Source organism: Muscardinus avellanarius, assembly GCF_963383645.1.
Source record: "Muscardinus avellanarius genome assembly, chromosome: 17".
In the NCBI taxonomy this organism is placed as follows: Eukaryota; Metazoa; Chordata; class Mammalia; order Rodentia; family Gliridae; genus Muscardinus; species Muscardinus avellanarius.
Window position 1 is genome coordinate 17,357,237 of NC_137803.1, and position 17,965 is coordinate 17,375,201.

General features: G+C 45.1%; 1 protein-coding gene across 4 annotated transcripts in view; it reads right to left on the reverse strand.

Moving 5' to 3' along the window:
• Window positions 1-17,965, reverse strand: part of NEDD4L (NEDD4 like E3 ubiquitin protein ligase) — a gene marked incomplete at both ends in the record, with an annotated part of 377,821 nt that overhangs the window by 44,508 nt on the left and 315,348 nt on the right. For 2 of the 4 annotated variants that reach the window (XM_080714804.1, XM_080714803.1), the window contains 5 exons: window positions 3,284-3,338; window positions 5,213-5,290; window positions 10,883-11,080; window positions 12,203-12,322; window positions 12,816-12,947. In XM_080714804.1, coding sequence (XP_080570930.1) covers window positions 3,284-3,338; window positions 5,213-5,290; window positions 10,883-11,080; window positions 12,203-12,322; window positions 12,816-12,947 — 583 coding nt within the window. The remainder of the gene's footprint in view (window positions 1-3,283; window positions 3,339-5,212; window positions 5,291-10,882; window positions 11,081-12,202; window positions 12,323-12,815; window positions 12,948-17,965) is intronic. The other 2 variants (XM_080714805.1, XM_080714806.1) reach the window with 2 other exon arrangements.

Consider the following 17,965-nt stretch of genomic DNA (forward strand, 5'->3'; position numbering starts at 1 on the left):
CTACTTAGTGAGGCCTTCTGCAATGCAGTGAGACCCTGTTTCAAAATAAAGAAAAAAAGGGCTGGGAGTGTCGCTCAGAGGTAGAATGCCCCCAGGTTCCATTCCCAGTACTGCAAAAAAAAAAAAAAAAAAAAGACCTGGAGGAGGAGGAGGGTATAGTTCAGAGTCAGAAAGGCCCTGGGCTCAATACTAGAACCAAAAAAAAAAAAAAAAAAAAGAAGTATGTTTAAGAATGGCCTTGTTTCTTCTGTCTTGCAGTTATGATAACAATAGAATCCTGCTAGAAAATTGGAAAGACAACCTTCATTTGGAAAGTAAGGAAATTCCTAAATATTATCTCCCAGGCAATTAAACCCACTTTGAAGAATACCCCCAGGCCTCAGAAAAAGGTACTTCTCATGGACTCCATCTGTGAACCGAACTCTTCCAGTGACATCTCTTTCCCTCATATTATTTCCCATTAAGTAAATTACGGCAAATCGTGGGGAGTTGGCACAAATGTGGCACCGAGAGCGGATGGGGTTCCTGTAAGCGGATCTTTGTCTTAAATGGTTTCTGGTCACCTCATTCTTTTTCTGCAAGAAAGTTTCAGTCTGGTCATGCAGAGGCAACATAAATTTTAATCTGGAAGTCCCTGGCCATGAAGACCATGCTGCTAAGCGCAGATAAACCAGGCTTGGGGTGGGGTCCTCCTCACGTCATTCAATTCCTGGGAGTAAAGAGGGGCTATGCAAACCTGAGTTAAGAATGTCTGCCATGGGCACAGGGTGGGGGGCGACTAGTAGATGGATCAGGAGGGGGCAGCCGGGCATTTGGCAATGGTGAGCTGGTGCAGGGCCAGCGTCTGCCCCACTCCCTGGTGAAGGACAGCAACTTAGCTCTTCCCTCTACCCTCCACGAGCCCATAAAAGTCACCATAAACTAAGCATCTACCTAATGCACTCAAGGCCCACGCGTGCCCCTCGGGAAAAAGTCCACGCTTTTTATATCTAATGTTCTCTACGGCGGCTCTCTAGAGTGGCTCATTCTTGCTTTTGGCACCTGGAGATGCATGAAGAACATTCCAGAAGCTCTTTCCCCGTCACCTGGGCATCAGGTCGTCAGCTGGAACATCAGTATAAAATGCTCTCTGTGAAGCAGGCCAACGCTGCGCCACTGCTTAAGACCTTACTTATTAAAGTGATCCGAGTTACTTGTGTTTCTTTGAACACGGAAAATGGAGTCCATGAAAAACTAAAACGGGCACTGCTTTTGTTTTTGGTGGGAAAAAAGAGGCATGATCCCTCCGCCATCTCAGGAAATACTCTCAAGGGTAGGTTGATAAATAAATAGTATATGGAGGGAAAAGTGGGGTACCTGCACATACATTTCTGCCAGCAACTTTATGCACACTGTAAAATCCTGGAGGAGTATGCAGGTCAGTATCTTTTCTTTGGGGGTTTGAACCCAGAGGCATCCTATCTCTGAGCTATAACCACCCTTAGTCCTTTTTTTTTTTTTTTTTAGTTTTTTTTTGTTTAGAAACAGGGTCTCACTAGGGTTCTGAGAGTCTCAGTAAATTGCTCAGGCTGGCCTTGAACCTGTGATCCTCCTGTTTTAGCCTCCCAAGTATTGGGATTACAGGCGTGTGCCACCTGGCCCAACTCAGTAATTTTTTTTCTTATCAAAGAAAATAATTAAGTCTGTATGTCTTGAACTATGTTATGTTATTTAGTTATTTATTTATTTTCAGTACTAAGAATCTAACCCAGGGGCATCCTACTTTCGACCTACACCCCAGCCCTATTTTTTATTCTTTATTACTATTATTGTTATTATTATTGTGTGTGTGTGTGTGTGTTTTTTACTGGGTATAGAACCCAGGAGATTTCTATCTCCAAGCTACACCCCTAGTCCAATTTTTTATTCTTTATTTTGAAACAGGGTCTCACTAAGTTGCAGAGGCCCTCACTAAGCAGCTGAGGCTGCCCGCAAACTCAATTCCCCCTGTCTCAACCTCCCGAATTCTGGAATTATAAGTGTGTTCCACCATGCCGTGCTCTTATTCTTTATTGTTGAAATAGGGTCTCATTAAGTTATGGAGAGCCTCACTAAGTATCAGAGGATGGCTGTGGACCTGTGATTTTCCTGTCTCAGCCTCCCAAGTACTGGGATTACAAGCGAGTGCTACCATGCCCCGCTGAACTATGTGATTTAAACCCAAAGGCAGTTGCCCCTCCCCACATGTACATGTAGGACTTCTTCTGGTTTAATTCTGAATCCTGGGCCTCTTGCTTAGTCTCTGTTTAAAATAATCCCCTGAACCCTGTGCCTGAAAGAAATTCTGTCTGTCCCCTAGTAATACCTGGGTGAGGTGCAACATCTATGGTCTATGGGAGACTCATTGTGGCCAGGCTTCTCAGCAAGCCATCCTCTGTGGGCTTTCGTTCACCTTCAAAAATGTGGGAAAATCTGGTACATACTTCCAATTTATGAGCTAAACGAAAACCAAACCCCCAATGCTACCAGATTGCCCACAAAACTTAAACTTTACGTCGACTTGAAGCCTTTTTAATACTTTCTCAGGAATTTAAAGCACTATCTATAAGTTTGATCCCAGGTTGCCCCCCCAAAAAAAACCCCGATAAAGCACTATGTAAATATGATCCCATGAAAAGCAAGTCACCTTAAAATGTAATTAAAAAAACTCGCTGGCTAAAAGCAAACAATAATTAGTGTCACTTTTAGTTGAAATGAGAAACCACACACTTATTCATAAATTCTGGAGCCATTGTCTTCAAGAAAACAGCTACGTTTATATTAGTGTGGTGGGTGCAAGCCAACATGCTATGAATAGAAGATAAGGTCAGAACGGGTATCTTGCCCTAAGACCCGGGAGCAGTGTTTTGGAAACTTATATGCAGTTAAAGCACTGTTTGCACAGAAATTTGTTTTGACTAAATCATCGCTTCTGATCTTATTTTCTATTTCCACAGTGTATATTTATTAAAAGCGCAAATGTCAAAAGAGATCATTGACCCAAAAAATTCTTTTAATTAAAAAAAAAGTTAATAGGTCACAAGATCAAATTGGGCCAAAGCTGGAGGGGCTACTTTAAAGCAAACTTGGGGTGAAGGCACAGTACCGTACGAGGGCACTGAGTCTCTGGTATCATTCTCTCCACATAACACCTGGCTGCCTGGACAGAGAGTGAAATGACAAAGTATTCACTATAACACTCCAACTCCTCTCCCCTCCCCTCCCCTCCCCGGACACCTCCGTGTCCACAGCAGAGACTACTTACTGTGATCGATATAAAATGTCCGGCCATCCAAGTGAATTCGTTCTTCCCAACCAGGCTAGTATCCAGCAGAGGGGGTGGAGGGAGGGAGAGAGAATATGAAAATGGATGAATAGGAATCAATACAAACGTCAGCTAGCAGCTCCCAAATCAGAGACCACAGTTAAAAACTGCAGGATCCTTTCTTATTCTTCTTTCTTAGGACATATATTTCCACTGAGAATAACTGATTGCCAACATTTCAGGTGAATTCTTCATGACACACAGCAATCATGGGCACACGTTCCCCACCTCTGACGGCAGGCAGCAGTGGGCTGTGATGAAAACCATCTCAGGTGTGGTTTCTATAGCGACAGGAAAGGCTATTGCTGGCCTAAAGCTGCAAAGGAATCCCAGCATGGCATGGAAAGGCTGCCCTTGAAAGCTCATTTAGTTCAGCATTCGGGAGGTTGAGACCGGGGGATTGCTCATAGACAGCCTCAGCTACTTAGCGAGGCCCTAGGCAACTTAGTGAGACTTGATTTCAAAAAAAGACTAAAAAATAGGGCTAGGGATGTAGCTCAGAGGTACAGTGCCCCTGGGTTCCATCCCTGGTGCCGCAAAAAATAAAAATAATAAAAACAAAAAGCTCATTTAGTTAGATAAATACTGAGTACTACAGGGAGGGAGGAGGACAATACAAGAATGTTAGACACAGTGGCTTTACACATGTTATTGAGTGGTTCAACACCCAATGAGGGGTGTTCTCGGCAATGAACACTCCCTATTCAAACTCAGAAACTAAAATAAAAGATTTGGATCATTTTTAAGATAAGGTTGGTATGTTCTCATCATCTGAACTGTCCTTATTTGCTAAATGAAACTCAGGCATCCGAGAGATTAGACAACATACTTTCTAAAATTTTCTCACTAGGCTCTTCCCTCTGAACCCAGGAACCAATCAGATTTGGACAGTGAGGGATATTTGCATAATCTGATGACTAATTGAATCCTAACTTCTGTTTTCTCAAATTTGGCCTTAATACATTATATGCCAGGCAAGAGAAAGTTTCTTATGCTTGGAAAACAACAAGATGATTCCCTTTTAAAAACAGTCTTTGAGTCAGGCATGGTGGTGCCCATAATTCCACTATTTGGGAGGCTGAGACAGGAGGATCACAGGTTCGAAGACAGCCTCAGCAACTTAGCAAGACCCTGTTTCCAAATAAAAAATAAAACAGGGCTGAGGATGTAGCTCAGAGGTAGACTGCCTCTGGGTTCTATCCCCAACATCACACACACACACACACACACACACACACACACACACACACACTTTGTGTCCAATTCCTGCACCACTCCAAGTGTTCTTCATTAAGGGCAGGTTGTTGAGGCAGAGGCACAGTGAGCGTTACATTCAAAATCCCATTTGGACCAAAGAGCTCCACTCCCCCAAAGACAGCAAATGATAAAAAAAAAAAAAAAAAAAAAAAAAAAAAGATTTCAAAACGGTCACCAACAAGGGAAAAAGAAAGTTCAAAAATCTGTACATTTAATAACTTAGACAAACGTCCTGTGATGACTTATGACTTTTTCTCCCACATTATTCTTTTTTCCTGCGACTAAATCAGCAATATGGATGGAACTCAGAGGTCGCTTAAACTGTCACATGTACGCGATGCCTCTTGTACACGCTAGCGTATGGTCTACCTTCCCCTAGTGGCTCACAATTCAGAAACTTCTTTCCTAAGTTCCTGAACTGTGATATATGTTTCAGGTATAGCACAGACTGTAATGTATTAGTAGCACTCCTCTAAACACCCAGTCTTATTAAGAAACCAGACCAAAGGAAGCCAGGAAGCCCAAGGAAGAAAAAGACCCACAGGTCTTTTCCGTCAACACTGGGTGGGTGAGCAAACATCTTGGACCTCCGTGTGTCTCTAGTGTACTCACAGGCAGAGGGCCCAGGTCATTGGGGTTTAAGGATGCCTTTGACCGCATATGGACTGGAAATTTCAGGCGTGGATCCTCCTGCAAGAGAAACGCAGAGTGGGAGATGTTAGGGGGATTCGCTGAGTGCAGTTATGGGCTCCTTTGCATCTTGAGTTTTGCCCCATCAACTAGGCGTGGGAGGGACCCCGCCTCTGCTCTGTGGGGGGCCTGGCTGGCCATCTCTTAAGAGAGGCTCTACTCTTGCTCCTTGTGCTTGGGGAAAGGGGGGGATGTTTAAATATAAGGTTAACTCTGTCTCCAAAGCTTTGAGAAGGCGAAGGGGCGAGGGGTCTCACAGTGACTTCCCTGTGGAACTAGAAAGGACGGTGCCATGATGACGTGGTTCTACCCCAGGGAAGGGGTGGGGACCAGAGTGTTTCTAAGTCCCTCCTCCATGGACCCTGAGGCCTGAGGACCAGTACCTCCATTAGAATTCCCCAGTGCCTCCGCAGCTACAAAGAGATTCTGAATCTCATCTCTTTGGTAAGCTATGTGGCTGCTCCAGAGACAGCCTGCTTCATCCTATGAAATCACGTGCCCGAGGATGGATCTTTACCAAGATTCCTGACCCAGCTCTGCAGAGTGACTTCACATGTATGTATTAATTAAAAAAATTCATAAGAGATTTTTCTTAAGTGATGCTCCGTAAGATGCCACGGAGAATCAACAAGAGAGAAATAAGTACTGCAATGCCTTGAGCATGCTTTATGATTTATAAAGAACAGTCAGACGTGTGCTACTGCAATACCCCTTATTAGGAGGCCGGGCACACAGTCTCTTTTTCTTTGAATGAGAAAATTGAGTGTCAGAAAGAATAGAGTCTTGCCCAGAGGCCAGGATCCAGAGTTTAAGAGCTACTTAATTAAAATATAATGTATACATAGACTTAATAAAAATGTGATGCAACTTAGAGAATCCATGTATTTAAACTCAAAAGATTAGAAAGCATTATAAAACTCAGAATAATACATTGTCAGTGAGAATAACACAATATCAACCAAGATTAACAAGCAAACCTTTGAGACATTTGATTCTAGCTTCTTTCAACTATGTTAAAGTCTTTGTTACTGTCAAATTACTAAAAGGTTTCCCTGTCTCAACAATTTTCTGAGTCAACAATATAAGTCATAGTATCCCTGGAGGATAACAAAGTGACAGGATTTTGGAAATTGGCAGAATAAAAAATCACAAGAAATAAAATCAACCATTGCTTTCTGTTAATTATAGCAATTTCTTGATTGCAGAATCTATTAATGATTCATTTCATTTGAGTGATAACCCTTAATCTAATATATACATATATTTATTTTGTGGTTCTGGGGATTAAACCCAGGGATGTTCTACCTCTGAGCTATACCTCCAGCCCTTTAAATTTTTTTTATTTTGAAACAGGGTCTCACTAGATTGCTGAGGGTCTCAGTAATTGCTGAGACTGCCTCGAACCTGTGATCCGTCTGTCTCAGCCTCCCAAATAGTGGGATTATAGGTGTACACCACTGTACTTGTCTGTAATTATATGTGTGCGTGTATATGTATGCTATATGTATGTGAGTATGAGGATGATGATGATGAGATGGTGCTGGGGATGGAACCCAGGGGCATTCTACTTCCCAGCTACACCTCCAGCCCTATTTTTTATTATTTATTTTTAAGCAGGGTCTCACTAAGTTGCAGAGGGCCTCACTAAGTAGCTGAGGTTGGCCACAAACCAGCGATCCTCCTGTCTCAGCCTCCTAAGTACTGGGATTACAAGCGTGCACGACCACACCTGGCTGTAATGTATTTTTTTAAAAGTTAAGAAGTGGCACAAAGTAAGCCCGGTATTCTAGTAGCATACCGGAACATACATGGAGTTTAAAAAAATATAGTCAACACATTTAGGATTTAGAAGGTCCAAGAAGCTGATAATCTGGCAAACATCTGAGACTGGGTAACTGCAGACAGAAGGAAAACTTAAGGCACGGAACTCCACGAAAGCTATACAACCAGGGCTAACTCTGGGCTGGATCACGTAAGGCCATAACCACCTGGGGCCTTGGGACCCTCGTGCAGCCAACGCGCACTCCAGGCTTCCAACAAGGCCCGGGCGGCCAGCTCTCACACACAGGGTGGCAGGCTGCCAATGCTGCGTGTAAGGCTAGTCGTGCCTCAGAATCACACAGTCAACTGCGCAAGACCATCAGTGCTTCTGGTAAAAAGCTGGTGATTTAGAGAAAGAGAGGGGAGAAAAACAAGCTGAGATTAAAAAAAAAAAATACCAGGGGCTGGAGGACTGGGTTGTTGCAAAAAGCACAATGTAAACTCAGTTGCACATGTCTGCTAAGGTGGCCTTGCATGGAAACCCAGACTTCATAAGGTGTGAGGGCCGGGCTCGCAAGGGGTCATATTATTTTATCATACCAACAATAATCCAACCTCTGAGGCTGTGTGGAGGTCACTGGGAAGCTGCTCCCCCAGAGCCCTTGGACAGACAAGCCACAGAGGTAGGAATCTGCACGGCAGATAAGAGGTGGAACCGCGGCCCAGGCCCAGGGGTAGTGATTCACGATGATGATAGGTCAGAACACTAATGATGTCTTCAATCGTATGAATATGAACAAATCAAAGAGATAAACACACTCGGTTGTTTCTCCCTTTTCTCAGTGTAGGAAGGGACGCTCTTTCATGAATGATTAATTGCTTCCCTCAATCCAGTTGACTGTGTTTTTAAACAGAATGCAAATATCAGCCTCTTGTTTTCAAAAAAGGCTTTCCTAATTAAAAAATATAGAAAATATGGGAATACTGGCTGGTGCCAAAGAACAACTGTGTTTCTTCCTTCCTTCCTGGAGGAGCCCAGCATCATGCCTAGGCTGTAATCAATTTTATTAGTTTGAGCTTGGGTAAAAAACAAAGCTGAAGCTTGGTAAGGTGTAATCTTTCTTGTTACTAAGATAAGCCAACACCTTGTGCCATGAAAGACATAAATATACTAACACACACATTTTGAGCTGTGCCCTTAGTAAAGGTAATGATTAGTGGACGCCTCCTGGGCTCTCTTGACTGCCTGGTCGTCTCCAGTTGGCCTGACTCAGGTGGGACAAAGCCTCCCTTTTATGTGTTTTTTAGATGTGTTCAAACATTATTCCAAATAAACAGCCAGCATATTGCCTTCATCATTTGTGGGTATGAATGGCTGCCTGTGTCATATAAATATACTCAGGATAGAATTTTACTTGATCAATGCACGTACAGGAAACTTGGGCTTGAATCTTCTCATGATTCCAAGAAGTGCAGGAATCAACAGTGCCCCAGATCCAAGGGGAAAGAAGTACTATTTTCATTATTCTCAACCTGACCCACCAGGGTTTTTTTTCTCCCTTTTCCACTTTAATATTCAAATCTAAGAACCACGCTGTCCTCTGATTTATTGTTTTTCAGAAAATGCAACTCCACACCATCTTGGAACAGATCATTTTAAGCCCCAAATGATCTCTGCTATCCCCTCCCCCTTCATCCTCTGTCACGATGGACGTGGAACTCGGTCTTCCACACTGGGAACTTTGTGTGCATCTTTGTGTGGACGAGATAAGGCAGCTGTGTCAGCACATCTGGGTTTAGTTAAGCAACTCGGGGGATCTCCAGTTGTTGCCTTAAGGAGCTTCAGCAGCAGCACCAGCAAAATGTTGTTTTAACAAATTAAAAATTTAAGTGAATAAAAAATTAGCCAATACCAAGTACTGGGGGTAGAAAGGGATAACTGGAAATTCAAGCTGGCTCTCAGTTGGCAATGATGCCAGCAACAAATACAGCTAGTGCTATTTAAAATAAAATCCACCCAGCTGCAATTACATTGCAGTTCTGGCGTTGAAAGGCCACAAAAAGGTTAAGAGATTGATTACTAAGCTGGTTCAAATTACTAAAACCATAGCTTATGTTGGCAAGCCACGGCGGCTCCAGACACTAATCCATCTACTTTTATAATATTTCCCCTTGATTTCTACAGCTCCTGTTTCTGGCTAAGGCTTTGAAACTCCTACAACAGTGCTACAGGAAAAGAGACGTGAGGAAGACAGCCGCAGCTTCTGTGTCCAGGTCAAAAAGACCCCCAAACTGAGCCCCACAACTCTGTTTTCCAAAGAGCTGCCTGCCTCTGATTCTCCTCTGGCCGGTAATACTAGCTTCAGGCGAAAGGTGAATCAGAGAGAAAAACAACAACAACAACAACAACAACAACACCCCTCCGTGTGTCATTATCTGCCTTGGAAGCAGTTACCAGGTTCCAGAGGAATGCCATCAGATCTCAAGTGCTCTTGGCAGGGGAGTAAATTCCTTTCCTGCAAACCAGGAAGCACTTTTAGAGTGGTTCTCACTGAGGGCTCTTTGCAAACGTGTTGGGCATTTCAGGTTCTGAGTGTCTTTGGGGTGGGTAACAACAGCTATTAGCACTTAGTGGTAGGAGCCAAGGATGGTAAATATCCAGCAGTAGCAGCAGCAGGCACAGGCCAAGAACCAAGAATGCCCACATGGGACACGCTGCACCATGCTCCTTGGACTTCAGGGAGCACCCTGCAGGCACTGCATAATAGCACACCATGGACCCAGTACAAATGACACTCCAGCTCACCTCTGCTGAGACCTTTTTCTTAACATTACACTGCTGTTCCAGCAACTGGACCTACTTGGTCACTGGAAAAGGGAATTTAGTGCTAGGAATCGTTCATCCAAGACCAAAGAGTGTAGACCACAGGCAATCCCCAAAACTCAACATGCTTTAAGGTAGCATTGGTTCTAAGCAAGTAGCACGAATGTTGGAAGGACTGACTTTTAGTCTTGGAGTTAGATCCACCCAGGGCATCGGATAGAGACTTTAGGGGCAAGAAGAAAAATTAACCTGTGGCATCAAAATCAGTCAGAAGTAAGAGAACCCATTTCAGCCGAATGACAGGTCTAGCTAGAGACTCCACAGTAGGAAAATCCTAACAGGCTTTGTAAAGATCTTAGGCTACTTTGAAAACGCCACCATTGATTCAGCAAAAGAAAGAATGGACACAGGAACACAAAGATACGCGTGATCACCTTTGCTTAATGTAACACACAGATCTTTCTCACAGATGATTCAGGAGCAAAACCAAAAAGCAACACGGAAAGAAAAATGAATTTTGACAAAATGCTCACTGCAGAGACGGCTCAGCTTTACAACCAAAGTCATTCCATACATCGCCTTACCCATGAACACAGGAACGAAAATGGGGCACAGAAACACAAAACAGAATCTGGGGTGAACTCTGAAAACCAGAGCGACAAATCAGATGAGGGATGGGAGTGTCAATCAAGATGCGAAAAGAAATGGATTAAAATACTGGCAGGAAGATTTTAATTCCTCATAAAAATCACAACAGCAAAGAGTAGTGAAAAATTCCTAGTGATACAGTGCTGTCCTTTTTTCCAAATGAGGAGAACTGTCAAAACTACCCCCCAGCCCTGCAGGCCTAGATGCGCGGCCAGGAGGCGGGGGAGGAGACCTCAGGAGACAGGCTTCGGCGTCACCAGAGCTTCTCAGCAAGATCGGCCCGTCCCAGGTGAGAGGAGAAAGGGGTTAACACCAGACCTCGCGATGCAAGTGGAGCCAAATAAAAGCGGCAGCCTTACCCATGTCGTAGTCTTTGTGTTATGGTCAATGAAGAAGGGCCGGCCGTTGGGGGCTATCCTCATTTCCCAGCCGGGCGGCAGGAAGCTCTGTGTGACTTTGTGTTGTGGTTTGGGGGAGTTGTAAGGTGATGGCTGCGGGGACTGTGGATTGGAAAGGGTATCTTTCACAGCCCGGCGTATGGGCGAGTCCTTGGCACCCTAAGGAATAATAATGAGCATTAGAACTCTCGGCCACGCGCTGCTCCCGAGTGTGCACTTGTACCTGGGCATTGCAGGACGCTCCTCCTTGGAGACAGGCCGGGGGAAGCGCCTAAAAACCCTGTTTCTTCATTCAGTCACTTTGAAACCAATCGGACTTTATCCCGCCTCTATTTTTTCTTCACATGTTTTTATTTTTGGTTAAAGGCAAGACATTATTAAGTACTTTTTTAAAACCAACATTCAGCTTAGCCAGTCAGTATGTACCCCAAACGCTTTGATATTAAGCCTGATGTGAGATGGAGATTTTACAGCGTGGAGAAAAATGTCCCCCTTGCTCTGAATGAGCTCACAGTCTAATGAAGAATAGATTGGTATGTTGCAAAGCACAGAGAGAAAAAGCTCCATCAAAACAGACAGCCCCATGAAATGACAGAGCTGTTACCCAGGACATCGGCATGAGAGTCTGGAAGAGCCGTCACCCCTTCCCACTTGGCAGCAGCTGGACCCAGCAGGGAAAGGAGAGACCAGCCCAGAGTCGCCTCTAGAGCAGAGACAGATCTAGAAGCTCGCACGTTTACCCTCTGACCCTGGTGATGTTCAGGATGGCGCTAAAACAACACGAACAGGAGAGCGCACAAGCAGATGCCCAGCAATGACTTACAGATGCAGACGCATCGAAAGCACGTACACCCATACAATGAAAGTCCCTATGGTCAAAGGCAAAAAATAAAATAAAATGACCAAAGCAACAGCGAGGCTTCGCAACTCAATGGAAGCACTGCTATTTGAAAAGAGTTACTATGCAATTCGAGAGAGGAGGTGACAGGCGAGAAGGAGCAGAACACAACAGGAATGGTCAGAAGTTCTGAAGAGATGGTGCCCACGTACAGCACGATCCACCACGCCCGGTGCCGGCCCCATGAGAATGAAGAGCGAGAGACAGAGTCCAGGATGAAAACAAGACGCAAGAGAGAAGCATAGAGAGGGGATGTGGAGGGCCCCCTCCCCACCCACCACTCATCAGCCCAGGTGGCTGCGAGACCCAAGCCAAGAGAGAAGAGAGAATGAGGAGAAGCCACAGGACACGGGTGACCCCGGCAGACGAGGGAGCCTTCTCACCTCCAGTGGGGCGGATAAAGTTACGGTGGGCGAACTGAGGCTACGAGGCCGGCGGATCTGAGGCTCGACTAGGTGGTTGTTACTGTTTGCGGCCGATCCGGAGGCACCGTCTTCTGCAAGCTAGTTTGGAGGCAAAAACAAGTTAGCTTCATGGGAGGCTCTCCCCGCGTGTGACCAAAAGCGTGAACCAAGCAGCAACAACACACACGGCAATAATGAGAGGTCTGGCCTATTTAAAGCCTGAAGGAAATAATTAAACATAATAATGGGGGAAAGGATGGAGAGTCACATTCAAGGGGGAATAAAAAATGAATCACGGCTCCAAATAAAAACTAGCCTTGGACGAGGGGGAGAGTCACACATCGCACTAGGCCCTGATTTTCCAAAGTATCTTCTGTGTCAGGTTTTAAAACAACATGTCCAAGGACAGAGAGACTGGAAGAGCAAAGTCTCGCTTCGGCTAATGCTAGGCTTAAAGAAATGCACGTCTTTCGTAAGAACATGTTTTAAATAAGGGTCCTTTCGAGTAATACATAGACATCGGCACAGGGCGTAGCGACGGGCACCGGGGCTGCTGCGCCCATGATCTGAGGCTGGATGGAGCTCTTCATACCTGCATGATGGGTCGCGTCCAAGTGGTGGTTCGATTGTTATGATTGACATAGTATGTGCGTCCCTTAGCATCTTTTCTTTCTTCCCAACCTGAAGGTAGGCCTGGCGTGGTATGTACATAGGCCACTGATGGCTGTTTGTGCAAGAAATCATTATTATTTCACAACTCACATTTGGCTTCCCGATCAGCTTCATAAAGTCACATACACGCAAACAATTCTATTTCTGGAAGAGGTAAGTTAATGCTATCGGTACAGAAAACATCCCAAAGGTGTCTGGAAGACTGCAGTCGCTCTTCAAGAGCTTCCACTCTGCTGAGTTCAAAGCCACAGAGCTGGAGTTGGGGGTGGGGTTCCACATTCTTATAGGCTCAGCTTTCAGATCCTGAGGTCTCAAACGTAAAGAGATTGCTAAGGTGACTTTGAGGAAAGAGAAAGATAATCTGTTCTAGTTACTAAATTTCACTGTCAAACCACAGCAAGCTGAACAGTGTTTCAAGATGCCCAGTACTACCCACTGTGTGTGATGCTCTGGACACGTCTCTGTACAACTGCCATGGGCAATCCCCTGGCTCAGAGCTAAGTAGTTCTATCAGATGTGGCCCCACGTGCTACAGCTTTCAAGGCAAGATAAAAGTCCAACACAGAGCCCCTCCTTGTGACTGTTCTCATTCCCAGGGTTGCGTGGGACTACAGGGTCCCCCAGCTCGCGAGGTCCCCTGGCCAGGTGATGTGGCAAGCCCCAGGAGTTTTAGAAACTGAGGCTCTGCTTAACCCCAGCCCACCGGGAATAAGTGTGTCCCTTGCAACCAGCAAATGAACCACAGGCAGTCCCTGGGTTCAACACATCTAATGTGAACTGACTACCTCTGTAGGGTCCGAATCTGATTGCAAAGGACTCTGGAGATGCTTTGCTTTTAAGAAACAGCCTGGGAAATATACTTTGGATGGAGGAATGCCAGCCTGGCGAGGACAGGACGGTGACTCGAGGCAGTGGGAGACCGTGGTCCAGTGCTGTTGTGGGAAGGCCTGCACACATGGGGTCTGTATTCCCAATCTACTCTTGGCTACCGGTGCTGTAGCAGGAGGAGCTCAGAAACAAGACACCAACCAGAGCCACCAGCTCTTGGGAGAATGTGAAAAAACATGCCTCCAGCCACTAGCAACAACCTCTTCCGGAGGTCTCCCCTAACTGGGATCCCCCAGCACCCCTAGAGTCTCTCCGTAGGTTTTATTCTCTTGCTATGATGCTGAGGATGTAGCCCTTTCCCCTATCTCCTTCCTGTCTTTATCTCACCTTTTTGGTTTTCTACTAACAACCTGCCATATCAAAGAAGGTCAGGGCCACAGAGCCCCCACCCCAGTGGACCCCCTAAAACATGAGTCAGCTCCAATGGGCAGGCCTGCATCTAAAGAGGCTACAAAGCCTAGTTCAGAGGCTGGACAGCACTCTCCAGAGAAGAACTTCATAACTAATTGGGAAGCGGCTGACTCGGTGGTCAGCTGAGTTTTCTAGACAAAGCAAGATGACCTTTAAGAAACCTTCCTTCTGAAAATGCAGTGAATGCTTCCTTGGCATCTTCCCAGGTAAGTTCTAAAGGCACTGTGGGAAAGTTCCAAGACTGACCACGCAGCATCCTGAGCCCAGGTGTGAAGAGTGAGGAGACTCCGAGGCCTAAATCTTCTGCTGACCCGAGAGCCAGGCAGGTCAGCCCCAACGTCAACGGGGCTGGTGTTAACACCAACACAAAGACACTATCTCAGGCCACCTTGAGCCCGCACGAAACCTACTCGGCAGTGCTGTGCGCGAGCATGTCATCGTCAACGTAATTTACATCATGTCAGGCCATACCGCACCAATAAAGGCATATTAAGAAAAATAAAACCTGCTCTGAGGGCAGAAGTGAGCGACTAGAATTGGAACCTACACTGTAGCCAACCAGAATTTGTGGCAAAGTATGTGCTACCGTGGTTTGACCTATTATGGTCTATCTGATCAAAAATGGTTTGGACCAGCCAGGAGGACTGGTGCACTCCCTCAGACTTGGGAGTCTGAGAAAAGAGGATCACAGGTTCGAGGTCAGCCTCAGCAACTTTGTGAAACCCTGTTTCTAATAATAATAATAATAATAATAATAATAATAATAATAATAATAATAAAAGGGCTAGTGTTATGGCCCAGAGGTAGATCACCCCTGCGTTCAACTTTAGTACCAAAAAAAAAAAATGTTTTGACCACATGGAATATTAAGTAGTTTGCTACTTTGACTTTTGACTTTTCTTTATCCCTGTTGAGTGTGTGTGTGTGTGTGTGTGTGTGTGTGTGTGTGTGTGAGGCAATTTGATATGCTCCCAGAAAATACAGTTCTAGAAACCCTAAGAGTATTTTTATAGCTGTAGCAACCCTATAAAGGATGTTCATAAGGCAACAGATAAAATAACTTGGATGTGCCACAGACCATCTAAGAACCGAATTCTAAGCTGTATGAATTTCCAGCAACCAGGTTACCATCAGACATCTGCTGTTAACAGGACTAACTGGCTTATGGAAAACGAGGAGCACAGAGCAGAAAGAGCACTGAATTTGATTAAAATGTTCATTTGTTCATCCTCCCTTCTCCTGGAAATGGAATGGGTAACCTGCAATTTAATTGCATTTGCGCAAGATGGTGTTATTAAAATGTTGCTTTACAGCAGCCTTTCCAAATGAGCACTAGAACCACCTGTGTGCAGAACACCTGTGCCCAGGAGTCCACTGTGACTAAAAACATTGCCTCTCACCCACGTGACAGGCTAGGGAGAGGGTGGGACTCAGCTCGCCAGGCAGATCCCTGAATGGCCAGCCTCGGGCCAATCAGACGTCTCCTACTGTGTGCAGCAGAGCACCTTCCAGACCACCCCAGGAACACGTCAGGTCCCCCATAAGAGGCCAGCTGAGCCTGTTGAGCTTAACTGAACATTTCACAGCCTTTCACCTGTAGACCAAATACACTACTGTGTTTTATGGTGTCAAATGGCCAGTAAGTACAACTTCATAGTGGCCCCGTTTCTTTCATTAAAATGAAGAATTCGATTATGTTGAAACTGAAAAGTTTTCATATGCTTTTTATAACCAGTTTGATACTAACCACCATGGATTCTCCAAGACTTGCTCAAATCCTGCCACAGTGATACTTTAGTATAATATTTAATATATGTGATATTAATATATATACTGGAGATTGAACCCAGAAACATTCTACCTCTGAATTATACTCCCAGTCCTATTATATTTTTTCATTTTGAAACAGAGTCTCACTAAGTTGTGGAGCGCCTTGCTGAGTTGCTGAGGCTGGTCTTGAATTTGCAATCCTCTCCTATGTCAGCCTCCCAAGTACTGGGATTACAGGCATGTGCCATCACATCCTGCTTAGTATAATTTTAGAATCTATTTAATGAAGACCAAAGGGTCATTATATCCCTCTCCTTGGGTCTCAAAGGGAGGACGTGGCTTAAAGGGCTATGGTATCTCAAGTGAGACCCTGAGCCTAGTCATCAAACTGTGCGCATAAAAGCACCACCTGGCAAGACAGATATACCAGGATGTTACTGCCACACAGTATACAGCATCTGCACGTCTCTTGGTGGTGTGGGAAACCCATATACACTGGTGTGTTCACATTGTTTAATAGTGAGTAATTATTAACATGTCCCAGAAGGAGGATGAGTTAAAAAAAATCAATTTGCTGATTGTTATGTAGACGACACCGTGTTTTTCTAAACTAAAGCAGCCCATGTGTGTGTATATATGCACGTGACCTTGTTTGGAGAGACAGAGTGGGGAGGGAGGCCTCCCATCCCTGGGAGCTCCAGCCTGGGCACACATGAGAGGGCAGGACTAAGTGGAGAGGAGCAAGAAGGGGGCGGAGAGGGAAGAACCAGCTCAAAGACAGACCTGGAGAAGAGGAAGTCCAGGGCAGTCATAACAGGGGCTGGTGGGTGGCAGGGAAACTGCCAAGTCTTTAAATATAAAAATCCCAACCTAACCCATACTTTAATTCATTGACGGGAGAGAGGAGAAGAGAGGTAAGAAAGCAGCCTGGGCAGCCATGGGGCCGCGTGGGTCTCCTTCAGATGGACACCTTGACCTGCAGGGTGACGTACCATGGAGCCGGGGCCTATGTTAATTGAGTCTATCCATGTTATTCACTCTCATCAGCCATCTCGACACTCTGAAGCTAAAAGCAGGTTGCAAGGCCAATAAAATGCAAACATGGCTGCCGCATAAAAGATGCTCATCAGCATAGTGAAACAGCAAGATGGTCACGTGAGATGATGCCTCGCGGAGATTTCCAGCGCACAGAAGGGAACAAGGGCATTCGTGGGGAAATTCTCTGAGCCCGCATCACCCGAGACATGGCTTTCACGCAGACCCCGGCAGCCCCATTCCTTGAACCGCGCTGATTGGCGCTGATTGCCAATTTGATTTTCTTCTGTACAACACTGAGCACTAAATTCTAGCAATACACCTAAATCATTCCTCTAAGTCATCAACATCCCTCAGAAAATTGGCTATTGTCCTTGTAGTTAAAGTTTTTCAGAAGTAATAAGCAGTTATAACAAAAGCAACAAAGGTGAAAAATAGGGAAAATTCCTCTAACAGCTATCGCAGCGCCCAGCTGACCTGACTTCAAGGATCAAGTGGAACATACACAGACAATTAAAACACACTGAATCAAATCAGAGCTATCTACAAACATGAATACCTTAAATTATTCAAAGTAGTGAATAAGAATAATAAGAGGCACATGGCTTAAGGCAGCACCAATTTTCCTAGACCATTTAAATATCTTAATTAAGCTCCCTGACCTACAGGATTATATGAACACCTGTCCGTTCCTATGCACGGAGCCCGTGGGTGTCAAGGAAAGGTCACTGGTTCACGGTGGTGACAAAGAGTCTCTGGCCTCTTGTATTAAAAATGTGGTGTGGGAGACACAGAGGAGAACCTGGTGCCTCTGCGACTACCACAGCTGGACTCGTACAAGCTCTTGCAATTCTTGTGGATGCGCTGCTTATCTGCCAATCAAATTATTTTAACTGACCATTCTAACCCCAAGGAAAAGCTCTTTGGGCATACACACACTAAGGCAAGGCTCTACTCAAAATAACC